Source organism: Echinops telfairi, unplaced genomic scaffold (genome assembly GCF_000313985.2).
Source record: "Echinops telfairi isolate 266 unplaced genomic scaffold, ASM31398v2 ScPeMD7_443;HRSCAF=831, whole genome shotgun sequence".
NCBI lineage: Eukaryota > Metazoa > Chordata > Mammalia > Afrosoricida > Tenrecidae > Echinops > Echinops telfairi.
The window spans coordinates 324752-337723 of NW_022104341.1; the positions used below are offsets into that span (position 1 = coordinate 324752).

The 12972-nt window shown below is 44.8% G+C and overlaps 1 protein-coding gene across 1 annotated transcript in view; it reads left to right on the top strand.

Annotated features, from left to right (window-relative positions):
* AMPD1 (adenosine monophosphate deaminase 1) overlaps positions 1-7601 on the top strand; it is a 36248-nt gene extending 28647 nt beyond the window's left edge. Inside the window, exons 8-15 of the mRNA XM_045291999.1 lie at positions 584-715; positions 1371-1534; positions 3153-3279; positions 3462-3625; positions 4269-4389; positions 6026-6199; positions 6734-6844; positions 7261-7601. Coding sequence (XP_045147934.1) covers positions 584-715; positions 1371-1534; positions 3153-3279; positions 3462-3625; positions 4269-4389; positions 6026-6199; positions 6734-6844; positions 7261-7419 — 1152 coding nt within the window. The 3' untranslated portion in view covers positions 7420-7601. The remainder of the gene's footprint in view (positions 1-583; positions 716-1370; positions 1535-3152; positions 3280-3461; positions 3626-4268; positions 4390-6025; positions 6200-6733; positions 6845-7260) is intronic.
* Positions 7602-12972: the final 5371 nt, after the last annotated feature.

Genomic DNA, 12972 nt, shown 5'->3' on the forward strand with positions numbered 1-12972 from the left:
TGTACATCCTCTGGTCTAGCCAGACTTGCAAGGTAGAATTCATATCATGATAGTGGGGGCAGGGGGAGCATTAAAGAACAGAGGAAAATTGTATGTTTCATCACTGCTACAATCTTTTAATAATAAAAAAAAGCGTTTCTGAACGCCACATGTCCTACCAGCCAGCCCCTTCTTGGGGCTCTCTGAGCCAAGCTGGCTTCCATGCTTGTGGGAAGTCCCTACCATATGGAGGTCGACTCATTGTCAACTGTCCTGACTGTCTTTTTAAAAAATCATTTTATTGGGGGCTCATACAGCTCACAATCCATACATGCATCCATTGTGTCAAGCACATTTGTACATATGTTGCCATGATCATTTTCAAAACATTTTCTTTCTACTTGAACCCTTGATCTCAGCTCATTTCCCCCGCTCCGACCCTCCCTCCCTCATGGACCTTTGATAATTTATCATTTTTTTCCCTGTCTTGGAGCTCAGCCCTCCTTCTCTGCAGCCAGTTACCATTCCTGCAGCAATGCCTCCTGCTTTCTGTGTCCAGAAAGCCCTGATTATTATCCATTTGTGTTCCCGTTTTCTGATTCAGGGACGCCAAACTTTCCAGCGTTTTGATAAATTCAATGACAAATACAATCCGGTAGGGGCCAGTGAGCTACGGGACCTCTACCTGAAGACAGACAATAACATCAATGGGGAATATTTTGCTACTATTATCAAGGTGAGGAAGAACCAATCAGATCTATATGGAGGTGGTATCACATCATTCTTGGTGATGGGGGAGGGTAGACGGGGGAGAAGAGAAGGTGGAAAAGGAGAAGGGAGAGGAGGAAAGCGGGGTGTTATCCCTAAAGCCAAGCACTACATCAATTAGCATAAGACTTTCTTCTAAAGCTTCCGCTGTAATCATTTAAAAAGACCTCTCTTCCTAGGGTACAGAAGCCAAGGGTGTGGATTAATGAAAGCCTGACTCTTTCAGGCTTTGGAAATTGGAGGCCCAGCAAGAGTTCCATGCTCCTCTTGGGATGCCTGCACATCAGGAAGCAGGAAGGACATATAGAGTTTGGGGAGATTGTTTTGGGGGAGGTGGGGAGAAAAGGAAAAAACTGGATAGCCTTCACAGGTGCCCTAGTTATCTCATCATTCTTATTCTAACCTTTTCAGACTTTGATCTCCTTTATATTGTTTGAGCCTGAGTTCTTGGACTCCCCTCAACTCTCACTTCCCCTGTACCTCGACTTTTGATATTCTTGCCTCCTATTTCTTGTCACATCTTGGTCTTTGGTATCCAGCTCCTCTCCCTAGACCCTGTAGGTTTCGGTCCCTGAGGGCCTTGTGGAAAATCCTGGTTTGGGACTCCTCTCTTGATTTGGTAGGAAGTAGGCTCTGACCTGGTGGAAGCCAAATACCAGCATGCTGAGCCCCGCCTGTCAATCTATGGTCGCAGTCCTGACGAGTGGAGCAAGCTGTCCTCCTGGTTTGTCCGCAACCGCATCTGCTGCTCCAACATGACGTGGATGATCCAGGTCCCCAGGATCTAGTATGTACCTGTTCATGGGAAACCCTAAAGCCTGCCCCCATCTAACTGGCCTCATCTTGCCTGCATGAACGAAGAATGAGCAACACACCCAGACAGAAATAACTGTTGTTAGTTTGTTGTCCACAAACAGGAGTTTGGGGAAGATCATTTCAGTCCGGGGTTTGAATCAGAAGGTCCACACAGACACAGAGGACTTAAGGAAAATCACAAGGAGCTAAGTGAGCAGGATTACAACTGAGCTAGAATAAGAACGACATGCACTTTCTGTCTCTGCCTTGTCTTCGCTGTGTCCAGTTCTTTCTTTCCCTGATTATTTGTCTGTCGGAATCTGTACTGCCGTCCTCATTGTCTCACCCACAAGTGCTCACGCTTTCCCGCACTCCTGCCTTTCTGCCAATGGTTCTGCCGAGAATCTCTGTTCTCTTTCATACCATTGCCGACTAAGTCATTACCCTCAGGGATGGCATCTTAATTGTTTAGCTATTCTCTGGCCACCTGCCTCCCTGTTCTTTGTGCCCCGAGGCCATAACAGGTCCGATCCTATCTCTTGAGCCAATGGGTAACTTTTCAACTGGAGTAGTGCTTCCTGTCTAATGCCATTCCGCCAGAGAGACAATAGAATGTGGTGGCTAGTTAGGGGTCTGAGCCCAGACTGGCTGTGCTTAAATCCTGACTCCACCACTTCTTAACTGTGCAGCTTCACCTCCCTGTGCCTTAGTTTCATTATCTCTAATGTAGGTTAATAATAGGACCTACTGCGTTGAGGTATTTTGAAGATTAAATTAGCTAATATTTTTAGCCTTAGGAAAAATATTACAAAATATTACAAAACCCAACTTCATTACAATGGATCTGATTTTGACTCATGGCGACCCTGTAGAGCAGGTTAGAACTGTTCCTGTGTGTTTCTGAGACTCTTGGCTGGAGTAGAAAGCCTTGTCTTCTCCTGGGGAGTGGCTGGTGGCTTCCAATAGCTGACCTTGTGATTTGCAGCTTAGTGCCTAACCCCTGGCCCCGCCAGGGGTCATGGTGCATATAAGACAGCCCCAAACTCACTGCCAGTGAATCAGTGCTGAATCCTAGTAACCTCCCTGTGGGTTTCTGAGACCGTGCCTGCTTATGGAATAGAAAGTCCAGTCTATCTCCCGTGGAGCCTTTCATGGTTTTGAACTGCTGACCATTCGGATCACAGGCCAACACGTAAACACTACACTCCCAGGGGTCCATATGTTCTATACCCAAGCCCACCGGGATTCTTCTTTATGGGTAGCCAAGAAGATGTTTAAAATCACGCTTTTCTTGTCCATGACATTTGGTCCTCTGACTTCCTCATACTGAGGCTATCCATCCACCAAATCTTTCTTTCCTCCTATGTTTTCTTCATAAGTCCCTGGGGGAGGGGCACAGATGAGTGGCACCCAGTATTGAGCACTTCACTGAAAGGCTGGTGGGTCGGGTTCGCCTAGAGATGCTTCTAAAGAGAGGCGTGGGGGACTGCTTCTGGAAGGTCCTCACCCTGAAAACTTCCTGGAGGAGTCCACTCTGCGCACACGGCCCTGCCACCGGGTAGAGCAGCTCTCCGCAGCGACGGCAACACTGTCTTGATTCTTGCCTCTAGTGATGTGTTCCGAGCCAAGAATTTCCTTCCACACTTTGGAAAGATGCTGGAGAATGTTTTCATGCCGGTGTTTGAGGCCACTGTCAACCCCCAGGCTCACCCAGACCTCAGCATCTTCCTCAGACATGTAAGCGTTTGTGAAGGCCCCTTAGGTCTCTCACTGTGCTCATGGCCCAGCCCCTCTATTGGCCAGGCCTTAACCCTGGGGCTTCTCTCTGACATTCCCCTGCCTTTGGAGTTGAAGGGCCCTGGAGGACGGGAGCCCTGTCATTGAACGGAACCCAATGCCTGGCTCCCTTTTCCTGGCAGATCACTGGCTTTGACAGTGTGGATGACGAATCCAAGCACAGTGGCTACATGTTTTCCTCCAAGAGCCCCAAGCCCCAGGAGTGGACAATGGAAAAAAATCCGTCCTACACATACTATGCCTATTACATGTATGCAAACATCACAGTGCTCAACAGCCTGAGGAAGTAAGTGGGGGAGGATTGGAATAAGAAGGGAAATCTAGTTGTCACAACTCTTTTCATATTCTTTGGCACTCGGTCTGGTCCAGGGTCTATGTTATGTTGGGGGGACGCTTCCAATTGACCCCAATCAGATACGTCTTTCCTTTGATTTTTCTTTTAACTTCTCTATCTATTCTGGTACAGGAATCAACCTTTTGAAGTTTTCAGAAAACCTTCCCAGTTCCTTTTCTTTGAGAGTTTGGGGATTATGCTAAATCACTATACAATGTATTATAAAACTCTGAATGTTACCCTTCTTGATAATCTCTGGGTAAGGAATAAATAAAGGAATACTCTACTGGGGTTTCTGCAGACATTTCCCCCGTAAGGTGTGACTAAGAAAAGTAGTGAGAGGGCAGTCTTTCCAAGGAGACTGAAGATAGCAACTCTTCCCTTCCTTGCTGACCCCCACCTTGCTACTGTGGCTTTTAAAAAAAGTCTTTGTTGAGGAATAATTGCATGAATTCAGATTCTGATTTGGGATTGCCAGTGTTGCTGGATCTTTAGGTTATCCCACCCATGCCTTTTCACCAAATTTTCTTGTAAGTCGATCTGTGCCAGGGGCCACTCTGTCCCCTGCGATTCCTACAGTGGTTTCATTCCCCAGGGAAAGAGGCATGAACACGTTTCTGTTCCGACCTCACTGTGGGGAAGCCGGAGCCATCACCCACCTCATGACGGCATTCATGACAGCAGACAATATCTCTCATGGCCTGAATTTAAAGAAGGTGAGTCAGAGACGCTCTTTCTTTTTATTTTTAATCGTTTTATTAGGGGCTCATACTACTCTTATCACAATCCGTACATACATCAATTGTGTCAAGCGCATTTGTACATTCATTGCCCTCACCATTCTCAAAACATTTGCTCTCCACCTAAGCCCCCAGCATCAGCTCCTCATTTTTCCCCCTCCCTCCCCTCTCCCCACTTCCTCACAAACCCTTGATAATTTATAAATTATTATTTCGATATATCATGCCCTGTCCGACATCTCCCTTCACCCACTTTTCTGTTGTCCATCCCCCAGGGAGGAGGTCACACGTAGATCCTTGTAATCAGTTCCCCCTTTCCAACCCACCCTCCCTCCACCCTCCCAGTATCGCCACTCACACCACTGGTCCTGAAGGGATCATCCGCCCTGGATTCCCTGTGTTTCCAGTTCCTATCTGTACCAGTGTACATCCTCTGGTCTAGCCAGACTTGCAAGGTAGAATTCGGATCATGATAGGGGGGTGGGGGAGGCAAGGAAACAATTAGGAACTAGAGGAAAATTGTATTTTTCATTGTTGCTACATTGCACCCTGTGTGGCTCATCTCCTCCCTGAGACCCCTCTGCAAGGGGATCTCCAGTGGCCTACAAATGGGCTTTGGGTCTCCACTCAGCACTCACCCCCTCATTCGCTGTGGTAAGATTTTTTGTTCTGATGATGCCTGATACCTGTTCCCTTCGACACCTCATGATCGCACAGGCTGGTGTGCTTCTTCCATGTGGGCTTTTTTGCTTCTCAGCTAGATGGCCGCTTGTTTACCTTCAAGCCTTTAAGACCTCAGACGCTGTATCTTTTGATAGCTGGGCACCATCAGCTTTCTTCACCACATTTGCTTATTCACCAGCTTTGTCTTCAGTGGTTGTGTCAGGAAGGTGAGCATCATAGAATGCCAATTTAATAGGAAAAAATATTCTTGCATTGAGGGAGTACTTGATTGGAGGCCCAATGCAGAGACGCTCTTCTTAATACTAACTTTTATACTGGAGCTACAAGACTCCTTTTTGTTCTTACTGTACAGTCACAAGTCATTATCAACACTAGAAGCAAAGAAAAGTGGAACATGAAGAATTTTTGAGGTGACTCTGGGCAGTTTGCTTCACAGCGGTCCAGAGAGATAAAAGGACCAGCTAAAGATCACCTACCTACTTGATGAAGACAGCTCTTCTGTCTTCCATTTAGAACTCTGCTGTGGGATCACTCAAAAGTGGCGTGGTCTGCTCTGTGCTAGTTCTCACTGGATTTCTTGCTGTGGCATGTTTGGAACTGCCTCTTGGGTAGAGGAAAATAATGTTTCAGGGTGTAGTCTTTTGCCTGAGACAGACTACCTTGCCAAGGCAATGAAAAGTTCAACCAAGTCCCTTGGTTTAACTCAATGCTTCTTAAAATTGGGGGACCCAAACAGATTTCCCCCCAAATAGTGTTTACATTAAATAAAAAACAAACCTACAATTAATATTCACTGGGGGGTTTTAAGAGCAGGTTATACTTTTGTGGAAAGCTAAGAAGTTTAAAATAGAATACGGGATCTAATTGTCTCTAGTTTGGATTCCTTTGCAATATCCTTAAATACCTTTTCCCCCAATTTTCTTTTCAGAGTCCTGTGTTACAGTACTTGTACTTCTTAGCCCAAATCCCCATCGCCATGTCGCCATTAAGCAACAACAGCCTATTTCTAGAGTATGCCAAAAATCCATTCTTAGATTTCCTCCAGAAAGGACTGATGATCTCTCTGTCGACCGATGACCCGATGCAGTTCCACTTCACCAAGGTATGCAGAGGGACTCTCGACGAGTTCTGGTGCGCCGTGGGTTAAGTGTTGAGCGGCTAATGGACCACCAGCCATTCTGGAGAGAAAGACCAGTTACCTGCTTCTGTAAAGATGGATAGCCTCAGAAACCCTGGGGAGCAGTTCTCCTCCTTCTTCATACTTTCACGGAGTCAGACTGGACCAGAGGGCAGTGGGCTTGTTTTGCTTTAGCAATGCAAATGTATTTTGCTGGACTGTGGCGTTCTAGCCAGAAATTTTCATAATTTAATAGACAATTTTATCGGTAGCTCTTACATATATTATAAAAATCCATACATCCATTATATCAAAAGGACATATATAATAGTTGGCATCAAGTATTTCTAAACATGATCTTTCTTCTTGAGCCCTTTGCTATCAGCTTCTCTCTCTCTCTCTCTCTCCTTTTAAAAAATTTTGAAGTCAAATTAAGGCACTTCATTTTTGTGCAGGATGCATGTTGTTTCTTTTGTTAATATACTTCTTCTTTTGATAAATGTATATCAATAACTTCAGGAACCCTTGATGGAAGAATATGCTATTGCTGCGCAAGTCTTCAAGCTGAGCACCTGTGATATGTGTGAAGTGGCAAGAAACAGTGTCCTGCAGTGTGGAATTTCTCATGAGGTAGACTTGTCCCTGACTGGTCACTCTCCTAAGGTGCTCTGGTGGTGCAGTGTGTTAAGCGTCGGGCTGCTGTGTCCTCAGTGCTTCCTCCTTCTGAGGATAGAGCTGAAAAATTTAGCTGGGGAAACACATGTGGAAAATTTGACCCACAAAGCACATCCACTTACTGTGGCCAGGGACTAGAAAGAATCATTCTATCTATATCTCTAGCTGTGCCTTTGGGCCAAGAGAAATAAAATACATTTGATTTCTCAGCAATCAATGCACATTGAGGCACCGGGTGCATGCCTTCAATGGTTGGTTTTTATCTATGGGCAAGGCTACTGCAATGAAGAGGTCTTTATTCAGGATGCAATTGTTGTCTATATTAACGTGAGATGAGATAGAAATCATTCTGCTTCCTTTTCTTCTTTTAGGAGAAAGTCAAGTTTCTGGGTGACAATTACCTTGAGGAAGGCCCTATTGGAAATGACATCCGGAAGACAAATGTAGCCCAAATCCGCATGGCTTATCGCTATGAAACCTGGTGTTATGAACTCAATTTAATTGCAGAGGGTCTTAAACCAGCAGAATAAGATAAAGAAATAACAATAGCACAGACAATATCTTTATTGTACTCTACATGTGTTAGATATTCCACAGACAGTGATTCATTTAATCCTGCTTCCAGCTCTGTGGAGTAGAAATAGGCATACCTCAGAGCTACTGCAGGTTTGGTGCCCGGCCACTGTAATAAAGTGAATATTGTAAAAAGTGAGTGACACAATGTTTTGTTTTGTTTCCGAGTGCATATAAAAGTAAAGGCTTGAAGATAAACTAGCGGCCATCTAGCTCAGAAGCAACAAAGCCCACATGGAAGAAGCACACCAGCCTGTGTGACCACAAAGGGATCAGTTATCAAGCATCAAAGTACCAAAATCATATCAATGTGAAGGAGGAGGAGTCCAGAGTGGAGACTCAAAGCCCATCAGTAGGTAACAGGACACCCCCTTAGTCAGTGTGCAGTGTAGCAACAATGAAGCATACAACTTTCCTCTAATTCTTAAATGCTCACCCCCCCACTATCATGATCCTAATTCTACCTTACAAGTCTGGCTAGACCAGAGGATGTACACTGGTACAGATAGGAACTGGAAACACAGGGAATCCAGGGCGGATGATCCCTTCAGGACCAGGGCTGAGAGTGGTGATACTGGAGGGTGGAGGGAGGGTGGGGTGGAAAGGGGGAACCGATTACAAGGATCTACGTATAACCTCCTCTCTGGGGGACGGACAACAGAAAAGTGGGTGAAGGGAGATGTCGGACAGTGTAAGACATAACAAAACAATAATAATTTATAAATTATCAAGGGTTCATGAAGGAGGGGGGAACAGGGAGGGAGGGGGGAAAATGGGAGCTGATACCAAGGACTTAAGTGGAGAGCAAGTATTTTGAGAATGATGATGGCAACAAATGCATTAATGTGCTTGACACAATTGATGTATGGATTGTGATAAGAGATGTATGTTTATGCTATAGTCTGCTAAATGTACAATAGTAGTATGAAAAAGTTGAGAACTACCAAACACTAACACAGACACCAGGAGACGACATGCTGTCGGCAAAAATGGTGTCAATAGACTTGCCTGACTCGGAGTTGCTATAGACCTTCCATTTGTCAAACAAGCATAGAGCAAAGGATAGCACCAGTAGTATGTCTGTCTGATAACACCCATCTGGGGAAAGATAAGTAGACTGGCTTTCACGGTGAGTGAGTAGATTCTGCCTCACAGTGAATCTCTAGGACAGAGTGGAACTGCACTTCTGGGTTTCTGAGGCTGTAAATCCTATGGGTTTCAGAGGAGCTGGTGGGTTTGACCTGCTCACCTTGAGGTTAACCGTTCAATTTGTAACCTACTACCCCACCAGGGCTCCTTAAACTGAGCTTAGCAAAGCTAATAACTATGCAAGCATATACCCAGTGAATGGTAGAATTGGAAACCTCGGTTTGTTTGACTCCACAGTCTCCATGACTTTTCAGGTAAAATAATTATTAAGATGGGGCAGAATAAACAAGCAAATGAGTTGCTATTGGAAGAATATAGGCTTTTGTTTTGTAGAAACATTAAGATAGTGACTCACAGTGACTCTATAGGACAGGGTGAAATTGCTCCTATGGGTTTCTGAGACTTGTAAATCTTTATGGGAACAGAAAGCTTCGTCTTTCTCCCAGAGAACGGCTGGTGGTTTCAAACTACCGACCTTAGAGAACCACTACACCACCAGGGCTCCTCCTGGACATTCCTTAGAGCCATTAAAAAGTACTTTTGACAGGTTACAACTGCATAGTCACTTCCTTAGACAAAAACAAAATAGGTATACTCAATATAGAAGCTCCATACCAAACCAAAGTCACTGCTCTTCAATCCATTCTGACTCAGTGAGACTGGAGCAGACATACTGTGGTGAGCTCCCGAGACTACATCTTTACCGGAGGGGCGAGGTGTTGTGCTGTGGGGAAGATGGACAGTTCTGTCAACCCCAGACGGAGATTCTCTGTCTGGCCGAGATTATTGCAGTATGGAGATCCCCTGGGGTAAAGCCTTCATCACCACTTCCGACCTTCAACTGAAGGCTTGGGGGATAAGAAGGAAGAAGAATACATCCGTTTTGGACAGGATAGTGGTTAGACACATTTCATTGACAGCACATCGCAAGAAACTCAAAGAATCCTATTGTCAAAGACAGGGAGTTCAGTAAATTCACTCAGGTGTCTCTTGGAAGGTCAGAGAATTGCAGATAATCATACTCCAAAAGCACCGGGAATGGAGGGAGAAGATGTGAGTGAAGTTTATCAGGAACACACAGTCTGGATAACTTAAAATTTTTTCTCTTTCCTTAATCCTTTTGTATTAAAAAATATATTTTGCAATGTGGTGTTCAACATGGAATTAAAAACCGGGGCCTTTCTTTTGATCTTCTGGCATTTTGAATCCTAGTGCGCCTTGTTCATTCGGTTTTTTTCTCATGGTGCTGATTTGTGGTGATCCAGCCTCAGTCCCCTTCCTAAATGCCCTCCTCTTCTTAAAAATTACACGTGTGCACGAGGGGCCCCCTGTCCAGGACTGTGCATGTTTAGGCTTATGTCAGATAAATAAGATCAACCATTGCAAGTGTTCACAGTGATTTCCAATTAGCCCTGAAGTGCCAGCATGTGATACCTTCACTCCTGGAATATGGCTTTCAGTGGGAGAAGAAAGTTTTTCAGAGAACTGAACTGTGGGGAAAACGACCATCTCTCGACTTGAAGCAACTTTGACAATCTGAGAGTCTGGGCCAGTGTTGCGGCCCATCTGGTTGGAGTCACAGTGACAAAGGGAAAGAGTAATGACTACGTCCAAAGGTGGCGTCACTGAAGAAACAAAGCATCTTAAGATTAAAATTAAAATCTTCCCAAAAGATCCCAGAAAAGTTCTAGATTTCATTAGCAATTAATAAAGCTATTCATGCAGAAGTGTATACAGCAGAACACTGCTCTTTTTTTATTTTATTTGTACTTTGGGGGCTGGGATATGGGTTTCAGATGGACACTGTAACAGCTTCGTTAAAATAAATGAAAATATTAGTGGGAAAAAAATCGACGGGAGTAGAAAGCCTCACCTTCTCCCACAGAACTGCTGGTGGTCTGGAAATGGCAGCCCAGTGCATAAGCCACCATGCCACACGGGCTTTTAGGAGTTTTTAATCGCCCTGCTATGGGGTCAATGCTGACTTCCATCAACCCTGTTGGACAGAGTAGAACGGCCCATGTGGGTTTCCAAGACTGTAGCTCTTTTCATGGGTAGGAAGCCTAGTTTTTCTCTTGCGAGTGGCTGGTGGTTTCAAACGGCGGGCTTTTCGGAGGTCCAACACACAACCATTATGCCACCAGAGGCCTTTGAGCTACTACACTCAGGAATAATTTATTTTCAAAAGGATTCTTAGCATTAAGGATGTACTTCGCAATAAATCATGTCCTTATTGTAACAGCACGATAAACTGGAAAAAGGTTGAAGTTGTCAAGGATTTTGTCTTGCTTGGATCCGCAACCAACGCTCAGGGAAGAGTCAGTCAGGAGATCAAATGTTGCGTTCATTACATTGGCTTTCTGGACATAGGGTCTTCTCGTTAAAGTGCCGAAAAGCAAGAATGTTGCTTTGAGGACTAAAGCGGGCCTGACTCAAGCCATGGCATTTTCAATTGCTTCATGTACAAGTGAATGTTGGACACTGAATAAGGAAGACCGAAGAAGAATCGTGGTGCTGGCGAAGAAATTGAAAGTATAGTGATGCCTCACGTGGTTGAATGGTTCCAGCTCAAACTTTCCACTACTCCAACAGCAAAGTGTGAAAAAAATCTGCTCCGTGTTCCTGACTTTGCTCAACAATTGAACTGAACATCTGACTTGAAAAAAACCTGCCCCTCAGGACCAATAATGAGAGTAGTGATACCAGGAGGGTAAGGGGAAGGTGGGGTAGCAAGGGAGAACTGATCACAAGGATCTATATACAACCTCCTCCCTGGGGACAGACAACAGAGAAGTGGGTGCAGGGAGACATCGGACAGTGTAAGACATGACAAAATAATAATAATTTATAAATTATTAAAGGTTGATGAGGGAGGGGAGAGCGGGGAAGGAAGGGAAAAATGAGGAGCTGATACCAAGGGTTCAAGTAGAAAACAAATGTTTTGAGAATGATGATGGCAACAAATGTACAAATGTGCTTGACACAATGGATGGATGTATGGATTGTGATAAGAGTTGTACGAGCCCCCAATAAAATGATCGGAAAAAAACACACCAAACAAACCTGTATGGGCTTAGTGAGTCACACACGGAGTCCCTCACCTTAAGGCACAAAGGGGCGACTCTTCAGTCGAAGTGCTGCTCTCGATCAGACAACAAATAGTACTTGTATTAAAATATTCATCACTGTGGGGTTTTTTGCACTTGATTTGCATAAAATATCCTAACCATGGCTCCAAAGAAAGTTAGTGATACCAGCAGTAGAGCTAAAAGAAAAACTGTGAGAACCATAATTACAAGAAAGAAATCTAGATAGACCTGCAGAGATAATACTATGCACAAAAAACAAGACAGAGCAAAACAAAGAAACAAAAGAAAACAACAACAATAAAAACTAACACCATAAAAAAGAAAAGCCTGTAAAGAGTTCAAGATCTGTTTGTTGACCTTCAGAAGTGTTTTCCAGAGGAGTCTGGTGGGCTGCCACACCCCGGTCCCAAAGTCTATTTTTGGTATTCCCTGGGGAATTTGTTGCTCTGTTCCCCTTGCTGTTCTATTGCACACCCTTCATGTTTTGCCTCAGTGTGGTGGGGTCAGATTGGACACAATTCCCATACTGTGTCTCCAGTGTTGTCCCTCATAGTGCCATGAGTCAGTGAGGGATGTCATGTCTCATAGTGGGACTGGTCCTATGGTCTTCTGTGCTTTGGCTGCTCTGAGCGGGAATATTGTCCTCAGGGCTTGGTGGGCCAGGATGTGTTCCACTCTCTCTTCCTCTCCCTTCATTTGCTCCTGTGTGCTCTCATCAGACATGTCCCTCTTCCAGAGCTGTAGCTTCAGTGCTGTGCTCTGAAGTGAATTCTTCTGTGGGGAGGGGAGACTGTCCACATAGTTGATATTGGGGCCAGTCCCTCAGACCTCTCTATTGGTTCCCTGATTCATGCCAGTATGTTGCATTCAAATCTTAGAACACGGGGTTGAAGTCTGGTCCCTCTTTCCCTGTGGAGATGTAAACAATACCCTCCCCTTGGGTGGGTTAGTTTTGCTCTGTCTTGTTTTTTTGTGCGTATTATTATCTCTGCAGGTCTTTCTAGATAAGATAGGCAGGATAAACAATCTGGAGAAGAAAACAATGGGACCAACGGTTCTCGGGGGACATGGGAGAGGGGAAGGCAGGGGAAAGAAAGTGGTGTTAATAACCCCAGGGACAAGGGAACAATGAGTCATCCAAAATCTATGGTGAGGAGGGTGTAGGAGGCCTGGTAGGGCTTGATCAAGGGCAATATAATTGAGAGGAATTACTGAAACTCAAATGAAGCCTGAACATGATAGTGGGACAAGAGGAAAGTAAAAGGAAATAGA